Source organism: Amblyomma mixtum, chromosome 2 (assembly GCF_055824585.1).
Source record: "Amblyomma mixtum isolate Tamu chromosome 2, ASM5582458v1, whole genome shotgun sequence".
NCBI lineage: Eukaryota > Metazoa > Arthropoda > Arachnida > Ixodida > Ixodidae > Amblyomma > Amblyomma mixtum.
In genome coordinates, this window is record NC_143013.1 from 313532119 (window position 1) to 313546008 (window position 13890).

The 13890-nt window shown below is 49.9% G+C and overlaps 1 protein-coding gene across 7 annotated transcripts in view; it reads right to left on the bottom strand.

Annotated features, from left to right (window-relative positions):
- Positions 1-13890, bottom strand: part of Rbp6 (RNA-binding protein 6) — a 526892-nt gene that overhangs the window by 103194 nt on the left and 409808 nt on the right. For all 7 annotated transcript variants that reach the window (XM_089575092.1, XM_089575089.1, XM_089575090.1 and 4 more), the window contains one exon: positions 6319-6401. In XM_089575092.1, the coding sequence (XP_089431218.1) occupies positions 6319-6401 (83 nt within the window). The remainder of the gene's footprint in view (positions 1-6318; positions 6402-13890) is intronic.

Sequence of the window (13890 nt, forward strand, 5' to 3'; positions counted from 1 at the left end):
CTTGTTTTTAAAAACCTGACGCCCAGCCGAGCACGACGCGCACTTCACTTTGCATATCGGCGGGGACGAAGAGGGGCTCGCGGCTCCCACGCACACACACAGTGGCACGCGACGAGATTTCCGAACAACAACAACAGCTATATGCACAGCGCTTTAAAAACGAAATAAACTAGAGAGAGAGAGAGAGAGCGCCCCGAATAAACGCGCGCGTGTATGCGCATTTGTAGCGAGGCAGAATTACAGCTTTTCTCCAGAGAACAGCGGTGCTTATTCGGAGCGCCCAACGCACGAGTGCAAGGCGCGGAAATAATTAATGGCCGTCACCCACGCAACCAACCAGCGATATGGGAGCAGCCCGGCGCGTTCCGGGCGCTTCGGAGAAAAGCCCACTCTTGCGTTACGAGTTCCCAATTGAAATATTAGTCGGAGGCGCACAGCCGGCGATGAAACGTTAGAAGCTGCTTCCCCCTTTCATTCCCTCTCTCGCCTAGCTCCTTTAGAAGTGACAAATAAAACCAGCAGAGGTATCAGGAGAAAAGGGAAAGACGTGCGTTTCTTTCCCGAAATGTTCTCTTCAGATCACCCCGTCCTTCTCTGCTTGATTTCGGCCTCATTAAAGTGGCACCAAGCTTGCGAGAAATGTAGGACATGTCTAGGAGCGATGAATGCCTCGTACACGACGCAGGGAAGCACGATGTCTCCTTGTCTCTCGCTTCTGTGAAAACTGTGGCGTTACATTTGTAAGCATTCATTTTCTTTTCCTCGTGGAAAGAGGGAAAGAGAGCTGTTGCGCGCAAGCCGCCTTCGCACGGAGGGAGGGAAACATCCGGGCGATTGGTTAAGACGGCGGCGGCAAGCGGGCGCCATTTACTTTTCACCGCTCGCCGATTCCGAACAGGGCCGCTTGCGGCTCGCGACGAAACAGGAATCGATATATAAAGCCGGGCGCAAGATTAAGCGAGTTGTCATTGGCGGGATACAAGAAAGTAGGGAGAAACCACACTCGCTTGTCGGCAAAAAGAAAGGAAATACAAATAAAGCGGGGTATAAATGCTCAAATTTCAAGCGTATAACTAAAACGGCGCGTGCGGTATTATATCGCTTTCGATCCGGCTCGTATGCTACTGTAGGACACCGAATGAGGTTTGAGAACAGAGAAAGGAGGAAGGGGGCGGGGGAAGAGAGTTTGTGCCCGCGTGTGGAGCGCGCGCCGTAGCGCGGCGGCCAAATCGGAAATTACTCGAGCGATTTCCATAAGTCAAACGCTCCCCCGCGCGTGCGTCGCTCTGACCGCGCCGAAGCCCTCTCGCTGCGCCTACAACGCTGCAGCGCTCGCGGGCGCGCGGTACAACCGCAGAAACGCTGCTGCCGCTGGCGGAACAGCGAGAATCGGATAGACGCGGCGGCGTGAATATATTCGAGACGCGGGGAAAGCGAGGCGCTGGTTTCGCCCGCAGCGTTCGCGGCGGCAACGAGCAAAGCGGAGGCAGGCAGCTTCGGGAGCCGTAATTTATGCGCATACGACGACGACCACGTCGAGCTGAAACTGTTTTATTCTGACCCGATCCTCTTTTTCTCGGAGTGGCGGTTCTTGTGTACGCGATGCCAGAGGAACATTTGTATAGCTTGGGATCTGAACGACGTCACACCGAGCAGGCACGAGTTTCAAGGCTAGGAAATAAGGTATCGCGGACAATTAAGTGTCTGCAACAGTAATCGCATGTATGTCATGCGACACGCAGACGATACAGTACGCGTTTGGCATAACATAGCGGCTCTGCAGTTTTCATCTGGCCGAAGTGTGGAAAGAGTATGGAATAACTGTTTTCTTCACTAAATAACTGACAGAATTAGCTAACAAGGCTGGCAAACATCGCACTTTCCCCAACTCACGCAAGGGTGGCTACGAAGTTGTTCTCGAAGAAGAATACAAATGCCGAGCGTCCACGTGACGGAGTTAAACGCAGGCGACTGTTGTTACAAGACAAAATCGCCAGCAGTGAGAAAGTTTTTATGGCATCCATTGAGATGCTAAAAGAGGCGCAAAAGCGCTAACGGGATTTTACGAACTTCAATTACGCGCTGTGAGAATATTTTCACTCCAACCCAACATACTGCCTCTCCTAATGCGGCTGTCCGTGACGAACTGTCTGAAAGGCCGGAGATGACAATGGAAATAATTTTTTCTCTTACTCTCTTCCTACCGCTAGGCCTCGCTGCGCGTGTCAAATTGCGTCATATAATGTGTGCGCTAAACAGATAAGGCTTCATTGCTTTATTCTGCTGCGATTCGGCAATCTTCAGATTATTTCCATGCAGAAAACGAAGGCCGTAGCTATAAGTGAACCGCACAATTGGTGCACCACGCAGAGCCCTTGATTCCCATGTTCAATTCTTTTCTAACGAGCCGTTCATTTTTAACCTCAGACGTACTTCAGATATATAGAGCAGCTGTGGTATACGCAGGAACATCGGCAGTTGTCAGACTTACGTCGCCATTCTCCTAACTACACTGCAGCACTACGATGAAGCCGCACTGCCAAAGAACGCTCGCATTGTTTCAACTCGTAACTTGTTCACAGCATATAATTAAGGAACAAAATGTGAAACACCACGAAAAAGTAACACGCCCATAACTCAGCAAGCGCATCTTATAGGATCAGGATGCTTTTAATATCTGATGACAAATCGGACTGAAAACATGAACGGGCCGCTGAGATGCCGTCATAGTGAGGCAGCACTGTCGCGTCTGTTTCTGTGTGTTTCCTCCGGATCTGTCTCTCGTCCTGTACGCGGGCTCAAACCTTTTCTCTCTCTCTTTTCCTAGTAATCCTGCGGATCCCCTGTTTCCTTCATTTACCAAAGAAACCACACTTCTCTCTTTCTCTCTTTGTAGCTCGACAATAAAGCAGTGGGCGCCTCGGCTATTGCTTATTACAGGCATTTCAACATCACTCCAGTCGCCGCAACCGCTCCCACGCCATCGTGAGGAAAGGACAAGAGGAAAGGGTGCGGAAGGAGAGGGCGGAAGGCGCTCCAGGCGTAAGCCGTCACAGAGCACGATCATTAAGGAGCGCGCGGAAAATATCCTCGCCATATAGCGCACTCACACGGCTGCGTCGTCGACGGGATTCGAGTGGGTGGGCAGAAAACTGCTCATTACTTGAACTAAGGCACACCGGACAGAAAGTTTAACGTTCTGCCTCAGAGACAGTTACGACGCCAGATGTCGCAAGGCGGCCATGAAGAGGTGGGGAAGGCGAGTGGAAGGAGGCCGAAACAGGCAGACAGGAAGGCCCGGTCTGATAATTCGAGCAAACCAATCATGCGCGAACAGCCAGGGGCCGACTCCAGTCGAGTTGAGGATTAGGCGAAAGCGAAAACCAAATCGCAGTCGTCACTCCCGGTGCAGGAAGAATCGGCGAGACGGTATGGAGAGTGGTACAGACATAGTTTCATCTATGCGGCCTTTTCTGGTTTGTTTTTGCATGCAGCGTCAGCTGTTATAGCCGCATCCCCTCTCCCTCCAAATTAAGAAGGAATCGGTGAAAATAGAACTGATTATAAAATACAAGCGTAAGTATGTTAATTTCAAAATTCAGTATATTCTGGAACCTTTTACTTTGTTGTCGAAATTTCCGGAGCCCTCCACTACGGCGTCTCTCATAGCCTTAGTCGCTTTCGGACGTTAAACCCCAGAAACCAAACCAAACCAAACTTGGAGCGAAACTTAACAAGACAGTTACCTCTACTGACTGTTAACTGGAGCGAGGTGCCATAACTGCCAGGTAATTAGAGCAAGATTCTATTTCTCTGTGCCTATCAAACAGGTCATCCAAAAATAAACAGAAGAAAAATAAATTCACGCCTGCTCTGAGAGACACAGCGAAACGGGCTGAGTGCGCGGGTCAGAGAGAGCCAGATGAAAGTAATAATTCATCGCCTGCAGTGTCAAGGCGAACGAAATGGTAGCTCGTAGAGGGCCCGGGGGACACGGACATCGTAAAGCGGTCATGTGGCACGAACAACGCCGCGCCCTGCGCTTGTCTCGCCCGCCGTCTATTTGCGTGTGGAGCGAATTTTAAACGCCAACTTTCTTTTATTTCAGGCGAAGGACTGCTTTAAGAGCAGTTCCCAAGATTCTCTAAAGCGATTCCGGGAAAAGAAGGGGAGTGGCGCATTTTGAACGATTAAGGATGTGGGAAATAAAGGCAGAACGAAGAACTGAACTCGCCAGAGTGACAATGCAGTGCGGAGGAAATAAGCTGATCCCGGAGCTGGTTCGTTCCCATTTGGATAATGTCCCGCCGACGCGCGGTGATTTCGATTCCATTCACTGTAGATTCTGCGATTTCGTGGCAAACGCTAAGGAGGCACAGGATATTCAAAGCTTCCCGACGCGCTTTTCTGTTTCAAGCTCGTAACTGTTTCCTTCACTAGACTTCCACCGAGACGTGGTTGTACGTGAATCAGTTGAATCAGCGTCAAAGTGAAACAGGATTGTACGGATGCATTCAAGCCTGAACTGGCTCCATGCACAGCATACGGCACGCCATCCGGACAAAGTTCGTCAAATAAAAGCCTGAAAGCAGTTGACTTTGAGGCAAGACGGTTACGACGTGCGAATCGTTGGCGGCTGTGCGCTCGGCGGTGCGCACTTAAAGGACAACTGCAGCACTTTTTTGAGAATTTCGCGATATTCAAGGATTCAAATCTATATAGGTTGTAGGCAAAGCATGCCAAGTGTTTTCGCACTAGCATTTAAAATAGTGACGTAATCGACGATTGAATTTCGCGCTTCTCCTCAATGCATTGGAGGAGTGCAGAGAAATTCTGCGTGACGTCACGGAAGGTATGATTTCAAATTACCGCTGTCGTCAGCCACACCCTGCCCTGACTCGTTAGACGCCGCAGAAACAATTCTCAGCAGGGTTCGCCTTCGGTGGCGTTAGTTTTTTTTTTCATTCGCAGCAGGCGTTTGTGTGTTGGACATGTACCGCTGCCTTCGATGACGTCATCATGCACCCCCCACTTGGCGTTGTGCGCTGCGGAGAAGCTCGAAGGGCATCCGGATTTTAATTGGCGATTACTTCACTATTTCAAGTGCAAGCCCAAAAAGACTTCGCATGCTTTACTGGCAGGTTTCACGCATTCGATCCTCTTAAGCTCGTTGATTTCTAAAACCTAAGCAGTTCCCCTTTAAGCTACGTGGCCCTCACCTGCCTTATCACATATAGGCACAGTGAAATGTTCGGGAGAAAAGCCGAGTTGAAGGCACTACAACCGCCTTCTTGGGCCTGTTTGCTCCTATTCTGACGACATGTCCACCAACGCAGTCACAGGGAGTTGCCATGCCGATTCCCGAATGATGTGGACCTTCCTGTCAGCCGATTTCGAGGACCTCAGACGGTCATCTACAGGTTGGGTCTGCAATTAAGGAGCTGAAGTGCAAGTTTATGCCCAGAATACCCCCCGCAACACCTGAAGTTACCATACAGCACAAGGGGAAATAGGCTGGTCGCCAAGAGAAAGGATGTGAGATTCGCTATGTCAGAACCTCAGCAAGTATAAAAACATCGAAGATAAGTATTCCATTAAAGAACCTGGCAAATAAGAAACTTATTTATAATCCTGAAATGCGGTTTGGTTTAAAAAATACTTGAAACGACCTGCTCCGTCTTGAAGACGAGGCTTAAAGAGCTAACGCCGTTATTCAAGCGTGGAGGTGTCTTTTTCGCTGAGGCTCAGCAAAAAGGATGGACGAATTGAAGAGACCCTTATGGCAAAACTTATCCGACAGAAAAAAGCTTGGCATTGTGCATTTCATGGCCGAAGAGTGCTGCAGAGAAGCACAGAGAACGATACCGTGAGGTAATGTGATTAAGAGGCAGGATAAATTTAAAACTAGAGCATCCCACTCAGATCACGGATTCTCTAATGAGCTACAATATTTGACATATTCTATCCTTGTTCTAAACAGTCACTGGTGACTCCAGTATATTTAATGATAGGAAAGAGACGCCACCTGGCGAAGTTATTCTACTGTCGAGACTGGCCCAATGCGCGCGCCGTTCTCGACAGCAGGAGGGTTTCGTCATATGGCGCCCCCATGCACAGCGGTAAGCTTCGGAACACGAGGACGGGCTCCTCATTTTGACCGCGACTGTACAAGCAGCTCGGTATATGAGCGACTCGTAGCAAGTTGCAGAGGAAACGAATGTAGCGAAAATTCGCGAACCACTTCGTTCTGGCAAGATCGCGTGGAGAGGACGGCAACACACTTTGCACAAGACGAGCGACAAGTGATTGCCTACTCACCATTTTGTTGTTGATTTCATGGAAGTGGATCTCGCACACTTTGTCTACGACGTCTTCGTTCTCAAAGGTCACGAACCCGAACCCTGCGAGTGAAGAAAGAAAGGCAAATAAAAAAAGATAAGTCTTGAGAGGAGAGTTTTATCATCACAATGCAGTCAATGGAGTAATACGTATCCGCTTTGACTCCTTTCAATGCTAACGTCAAGTTTGTTGCATAGCATCACTCCACACAGACATACTAAGGTTCTGATTACGACGTGAAGCAGGTATCCATTTAATCGCTTTTGTATTTTAACTGCTCGAACACAGCGCTTCACGCTGCACTGCACTGCAATGACGAATGACAGAATGAAAGAACGCAACCTTCTTTTGTACTGACTTCCTAATTTACTAGCTGAAGCACGAAGGCGATGAATACAAACTTCAAGCTAAAAGAAACTTTGACACTGAGTTTGCGATTGGCGATAAAGAAGTACGACATGTGGCATGAATGGGAAAAAAGAGCTGCACAGTCGGCGCTGAATTTTCACTGCTAATAGCCTCGTGCACTGCCATTTTCTTTTATTTTTATTTTGTTCTCGATTCAGAATTTCGTTACATCGATGTTTAAATGTTCCACATCTGGAGCGCAAGTCGTTCAGTGCAGTCGTGGTAAGTGCAGCTAGGGTTCTTGCTGAAGCGACGCTTATTATGATGCTCCACATTACGTTTCGGCTACGCTGGAATCACCAGAATTCTCAGCGTCTACGCTGATACCAAAAAAAAAAAAAAAGCCAGCTGTGGTTGTTGGGAAAAACTGCGCCGCACGCAGTGTGTCATATCACCGCACAGATGCGCTGGAATGCCACTCCAGATGACAGCCGTCGCTGTCGAAGTGACCGATGACACGATTCAAAGCATCTGCTGCCGCACAACAGCGGAGAAAGCGACAACTCTAATGGTCGTTTTTTGCAGTACGACGTTGCAGCCGCAGCACAACACATTGGCTTGCCTTTGGCTTCTTTCTGAATGTTCTGTTAGTTCGCAAACGCTGGGCATGAAAAGCTCATCGTTAAGTGCTCGCATTCGCCGAAAGCAGCACCAAATTTACCAGGACAAACAGCCAGCTCCCAACGCAGTCCGTATTTCCAAATGGTGAGCACAAATGCGGAAATCGCGCAAGCAGCGGCCACTCTACGAAGCCGTGTCGTTAGAAGCCTAACGTTCGTCTAGTTGGCCATTAACATCACTTTACTCGCGAGTTTCTGCAACGCGGCTCTGCCGCCTCCCTCTACTCTCGCAGCGCTGCGAAAAAGTGCGACAGCCAAGCGCACGGTGTATACATGCCGGGAGAAGAGCCAATAAAGTATTCGCGGATGGGCAGCCCTGCAAACAAACTCGGGCCGCATCGTCGCCGCTCCCTGATGCGCTGGGAACGAGCGCGCCCTCGCCTCACCCGCACTTTTTTCGAGCGTCCAGGCGACGACGACGACGTGCTGCTGGAGGCCGAGCGCAAGTGCGCGAGCGAATGTGTGCCCACTCCATCACTGCAAGACGGGCGGTTGGAGCTTGCGCATCGCGCGTTATGTATACAGGCCCTCCCCGAGCAGCGTCGTTGTCCAATCGACTTAGCTTCCTGCACGCCCCCTTCCCCTCTTCGTGTTTCCACCCCAGAGTCCTCAAAAATGACACCACCACGCTCTTCTAGCAGCGGCACAGCGTCCTTCGTAGCGGGTCCTGCCCCTACACTTTCAACCCGCGCTTTCCGGAATGCATGCACAGCTTCGTGCGAGCGAGGCAGGGAAGGCGATATTCCGGGGAAAGTGATGGCGTCAACTCGAGAGATATGTAGTACGCATGCCGCTCGCCGGGTCTCGGCACACATGTGCACACAGCTCTGTATAAGATACGTGCGTCAAGCGCCCGCGACTCGCTACAGATAAGGACGCGGATGATGAGTGTCGGGCTCCGATTACAGCTTTGCAAGATACGGTGCTGCGATACCAGGAACGCGGTGAAAGAAGGTCGACCAGTCAGGTACTACAGCCGGACAAATCTTTAGCTATAGCGTGGGTGGCGGCCGCTTTTTCTGTGCTGCTGCACCTTATGACGGAGCAAACTTGCGAAAATATTTTATCTGAGAACGAGATCACCGAGCCCGTGCTTAACATCGAGGTTTATGCAAGTTTGGCTTCGTCGTAAAGCATACGAGAGCAGAAAAAGCGGTCGCCACGCACACCAGCCGAAAATTTCGTCGCTAATATATTATGGTTTATGGGGGTTTAACGTCGCAAAGACACTCAGGCCATGAGGGACGCCGTAGTGAAGGGCTCCGGAAATTTCGACCGCTTGGGGTTCTTTAACGTGCACTGACATATACACGGGCCTGTCGAATTTCGCCTCCATAGAAATTCCACCGCCGCGGCCGGAATCAAACCCATCCCCGTCTTTCGGGTCAGCAGTCGAGCGCCATAACCCCTGAGCCACCGCGACGGCATTGTGTGTGTGTGTGTGTGTGTGTCTATATATATATATATATATATATATATATATATATATATATATATATATATATATATATATATATATATATATATATATATATATATATATATATATATATATATATATATATATATATATATATATATATATATATATATATATATATATATATATATGAGAGAACCCAACAATAGCCGCCGCGGTGGCTTAGCGGTTATGGTGCTCGGCTGCTGACCCGAAAGACGCGGGTTCGATCCCGGCCGCGGCGGCTGGAATTTCTTTGGAGGAGAAATTCTAGAGGCCCGTGTACTGTGCGATGTCAGTGCACGTTAAAGAACCCCAGGTGGTCGAAATTTCCGGAGCCCTCCACTACGGCGTCTCTCATAGCCTCAGTCGCTTTGGGACGTTAAATCCCATAAACCAAACCAAACCAGAACCCAACAGCCACCGAAACCAAGGAACACAGGGGATTTTATTTATAATTATTTTGTGTGTTGATTATTGGAGATTATTAGTGAATATTTTATGGCTTAAAGATAACTAATTAAAAAAGAAGTATATATATATATATATATATATATATATATATATGGGCGTTATCCGGAGTTGTGTGTAGCAAGTAGAATAAGCCCTACAACTCCATTTTAAAACAAGGCATTAATGCCTTCGAGGAAAGAAATCCCTCTTCTTGGGAGTCCAATAGTAAGAGTATAGTGCCAGTATATTCTAGGCACTATAGTAAGAGCTAGCGCAGCTGTAACTGTCACCTCATAGGTACACGCTATAAACTCTCAAACTATTCATCACGCATCAGTACGACCGGAAGGTGACCACCTAAGCGCGGAATGTAGCGTGAACGTGGTCACAAAATCACGCTTTGTGGACAATGTGGTGGTCAAATAAAATATTGTACGCCTTTTGTTTAAAAACAGCTCTTACGCGCATTGCATCCGCCTCCGCGTTCTTCTTCGTGCAGGCGCTCTGCTTGCCACGTTTTCGCTTCGTCCCAACACGAGGTCCTTGAACCGGCTTTTCCTGCAACCGTCTTGATGGCCACCAACTAAAGTGCGCACTGGGGCGTTTAAACAGCGGATCAGCTGTATAGACCCCAGTCATTCGAGCGAAAACCGTTGATGGTGCACGCGTATCACAAAGGCTGCGACCGCAAATTTTCGTTATTTTTTTCGCGGCAAAAGGGTTGCCCGATAACTAGTTTGCTTTCAGACCCTGCTCGCCACTTCGCTCGTCTGCACGCCTTCACCGCTACGCGACAATGCAGACGCACCACAAGAAAGAGAGCAGTAAATGATGATGGACGAGGTTTGCCCGCCTGGCAACTGCAGATGACAGCGATGAATATGCAGCGATTCGCCCACAAAGCGCATACACAGAGCATACACGATTGCACGCGCACACATACATTCAAGGTTATCCGTCGATTACGGCTGGTTAAGTTACGCTGAAGAAAGAGAAAAGACGGGCCATCGCTGAGCGCGACGCCTAACTCTGCTCCCCTAAGACGTAAGAAGAAGGACGTAGTTTCACTGCATTGCAGAGATGCGATGACAGACTAAAACAGAGCCGTACTGAGAGACGCCTGCGCTCTCTTTCCCATAAAGGCCGCTCTTGAAGAGACTCCATTACTTGCTTCACGTGTGTGAACAAGACATAAGAACGCCCATCAGACGTACGCGCGAGCGATAATGGAAGCCCAGGGCGACCATTCGTTACCTCCTCGACAAAGTGAATCCGGGAGGAGACGCGAACCATCAGCTTTCAAGTTCTTACGGACGCTGGATGTCCAGTATACAGGCCCTTGATTTGTAATATTCTTTTTTCTTCATTCATTCCTCAGCTCGTCTGCCTCAGGTATGATATCAGAGCCGGCAAAAAACACGGCTTCGTAGCTATAACAAGGCCACAGGATTTAGAAACAGCGGCAGAGGAGAAAAAGAATTAGCTGAGAACAGCGTTGTCGCATAGCTGAGGTCCTGATCTGGTGTTGCGTGCAATCGATAAGATGCGATTAGCGCAGACAGCGTTCAGACGACGCATTGCACGAGTTGTAACGCGTTACTCGAAATTGGTCATTCGTAGTTACCGTAAAAGAAGAAAAAATGACTACGATTATGCTTTCTCTTCAATGCGTTTGACCAACGCAGCTATTCGTGCTTTTCGTCTTTGCGATGCAATGAAGGCCCCTGATACCAGTGCGAAGCGTGCTCGGACGGCTCCTCTCAGTCGATGACGTCACGGTCACGCGATGTCACGTCACGACAACATGGCCCCGACATTTGAAATAGCTAAAACTTGTTGCGCCTGAGATCTGTGCATATGCTGTCATCACCACCGTAGCGCGAAAAAGGAGCTAGGCGTGTGAACCCTACTGTTCGAAAGGAATATTAAACGCGAGGTCAATTAAATATTCCACAACCCGAAACACTGGCTTAACGCATTTTTGAAGAATCGCTTGAAATGTAGAACAATCCTTGACGGTTCAGCAGACAGAGCTTCATGGGCGAGGCTGCCAGCCACCTCGTTTCCCAGGACGCATATATATGCGAAGGAACCCATTGAAAACGTGCAGAGATCTGCTGTGTAGTCGCTGGACCAAATGAAGCGAGCTGAGGCAGAACCTTTCAAAGGGAGAGCCCCGTTATAACCTCTGAAGTGCAGATTTCGAGTCCGTCAGAATTGCCACAGCGTCCTTCGTGCAGCGTTGAACACACAACGCAGATATTTCCGTACCGTTGTAAGGTATACCAACTGGCGAGGTGCAACGCTTTACTCCTATAGCCTCCTGCTTCCCTGCTGTCAAAGTAAGACGCTTTCTGGGATAGCCGTGACTCCGCTTGTCACGAACAGCAATAAATAAGAAAAAAAATGCAGTGCAAGGTAGTCACTCCCTGCCGATAGTTTTAAAGGGTATCCGCCGAAAGTGCCGTGCGGACGAGCAAGGGCCGTGGCGAGGAGAAGGGCGACACACGAGAATAAAGAAACAAGTCGAGGGAGGCCGAGCAGAAATCCAACGCAGTGCCAGATCATTTCCTCCCGGACGCCTGGCAAACAGCGCGCGGCGCAGTAGTTACGCCCCTGGGCCTTGGAAATGTATACACTGTCACGAGTGGAGGGTGATGGAAGGGAGGGGATGACGAGGGGCAGAGTGAGGCGGCCTGGAAAAACGACTCATCCGACGGTCCTTTGAGCCTCCAAGTGGCGTAACAACCGGCGCGGCGCACGGCGCTAGGGAATCAAAGGAACCCTGAGCGCAAACAAGCAGTCCACCGTGACCGAGGGTTGAACGCGCGTCAGCGGGCGGCGGCGGCTCGGTTTCATCCCTGTTTGAGGTTCGCCCGGCGCCTCCCTCGCCACCCGTGCTCTGGGTGGAAGAAGCACTCACTCCGCAGTCGGCGTTCTTCACTCGCTCGCCGCTCGAGGTGCATAGGAAAACTGCTGCCGGTGGCTGCCTCATCCACATCAGGCCGACAGTCAGCCTCCGCCCCAGCTGCCTTAACACTATTTTTCTTTTCTTTTTTTCCTTTTTTCTGGGTCACTGATCAAAGCCAGTGGAACGACGCTTCCGAGGAGCCGGAAGCAGCGCTTTCAGGGACGCCTGTCACCCTCCCCGCTTCGTACTCCCCACCTCTTTCCCGAGTGCCCTCCCTTCCCTCGTCTGCCCTTCCTCCGCTCTCTTGCTAACACTCCCGGGGAGCACGGCGCTGTGGAAGCCGCAGAGCTTTCGACGCGGCCGTCGGGCTCGCCGAACGTCACGAGAGACACACACCCGGTGATCAAAGGATCCCGACATGATGAGCGGTGCGCACGTCGCCTCGCCGATTAAGTGGACCCTGAAACAGCGACAGCGCGCGCTCAACTCTTACGAGCCACTCGCATCTCGCTAAGCCTTTAGCTACAGTGAAGTTCCGTAGCAGTTCTTTGTCTGCTCCTTTCTTTATCTACACTGCTGTAGCCCTTGAGGCCGAGTGCGCGTCGCGTGAGAACTTTGCCTAGGAAAGGTGCGCTCAGAGAGCGTGCGCACCGAGCCTAGCCCTTTCGTTCTCAGAATATTTGCATCTCACTTCATTTCAACGCGACAGCGCTAAGGGTCCCGTTCAGCGGAGAACCTGGCGTAGTTGGTGTCGCCGTCGGTGTGTAAGGAAAAGCCGGATTGGTCGAAAAGGTCCTGACGTCACACATGGAGCTGTGGAATTAAAAGTGATTAAAAGAGCAAAAAACTGGTCATTAGAAGGTCGCAACATGACAAACGTCTATTAGGTCATGTAAGTATATAAAGTAAATGAATTGCGAGTCACACATATGCTAACCCTAGCCCGTGCAAGTACGTTCATGCGGCTTGGTTTATGAGGGGCTTTATATGTATGTCGCGTGGTTTTTTACGCAACATGAAGACAGCGTCCGTGTCTGCATGGCCAAGAGGAGCCACTAGAGAGTTTTAGTATAGCGTACGTAGACATACGCAAATGCATAGCGAACGCTATAAAATAGCGTCAGTCGTACTGCGCATGCGCCAAACGCTATTTCAAACCGAGGTTTCGTGTACGTTCACGTTAGGTACGCTATTTTTCGAATTTACCGTGCGTGCTCTTGCGCACGCCAGGAAAAATAGTGTTGTCAGTATGGCGGCGCCCACGTCCCCCGCTTCGGAGTGAAATTGTTAATGTTGGGTTTTTAGGCATATTCATTGCCCTTAAATGGAACATGTGATATTCGCTTCGCCTCCTCTCGCTCACAGCAGAACGAATGAGTCATAAACTGCCCTATTTTGGATTCTGTGTAACGATTCCACCGTTCCTAACCCTAACAAAACACCGCCGACTGTGGATCGGCTTGATTTAGATTTTTACACCAGGTAGTCATAGCCTTGCCAAAAGTAGCCGTTTCGGCGGTCAGCTGGCCCACGACCGGTCGTGGCTGGCGCGTCGCAGTGCTCGTAGCACGTGTTGGTGCTGACATCGTCGCAGTGCTCGTAGCACGACTATAGCACGACTCATTTGGGGACGCCGTGCAACCGGCTATCTACGTGATATGGGCTTGGATATGCTTGGCCAATGTCTTGGCTAAGTGCGA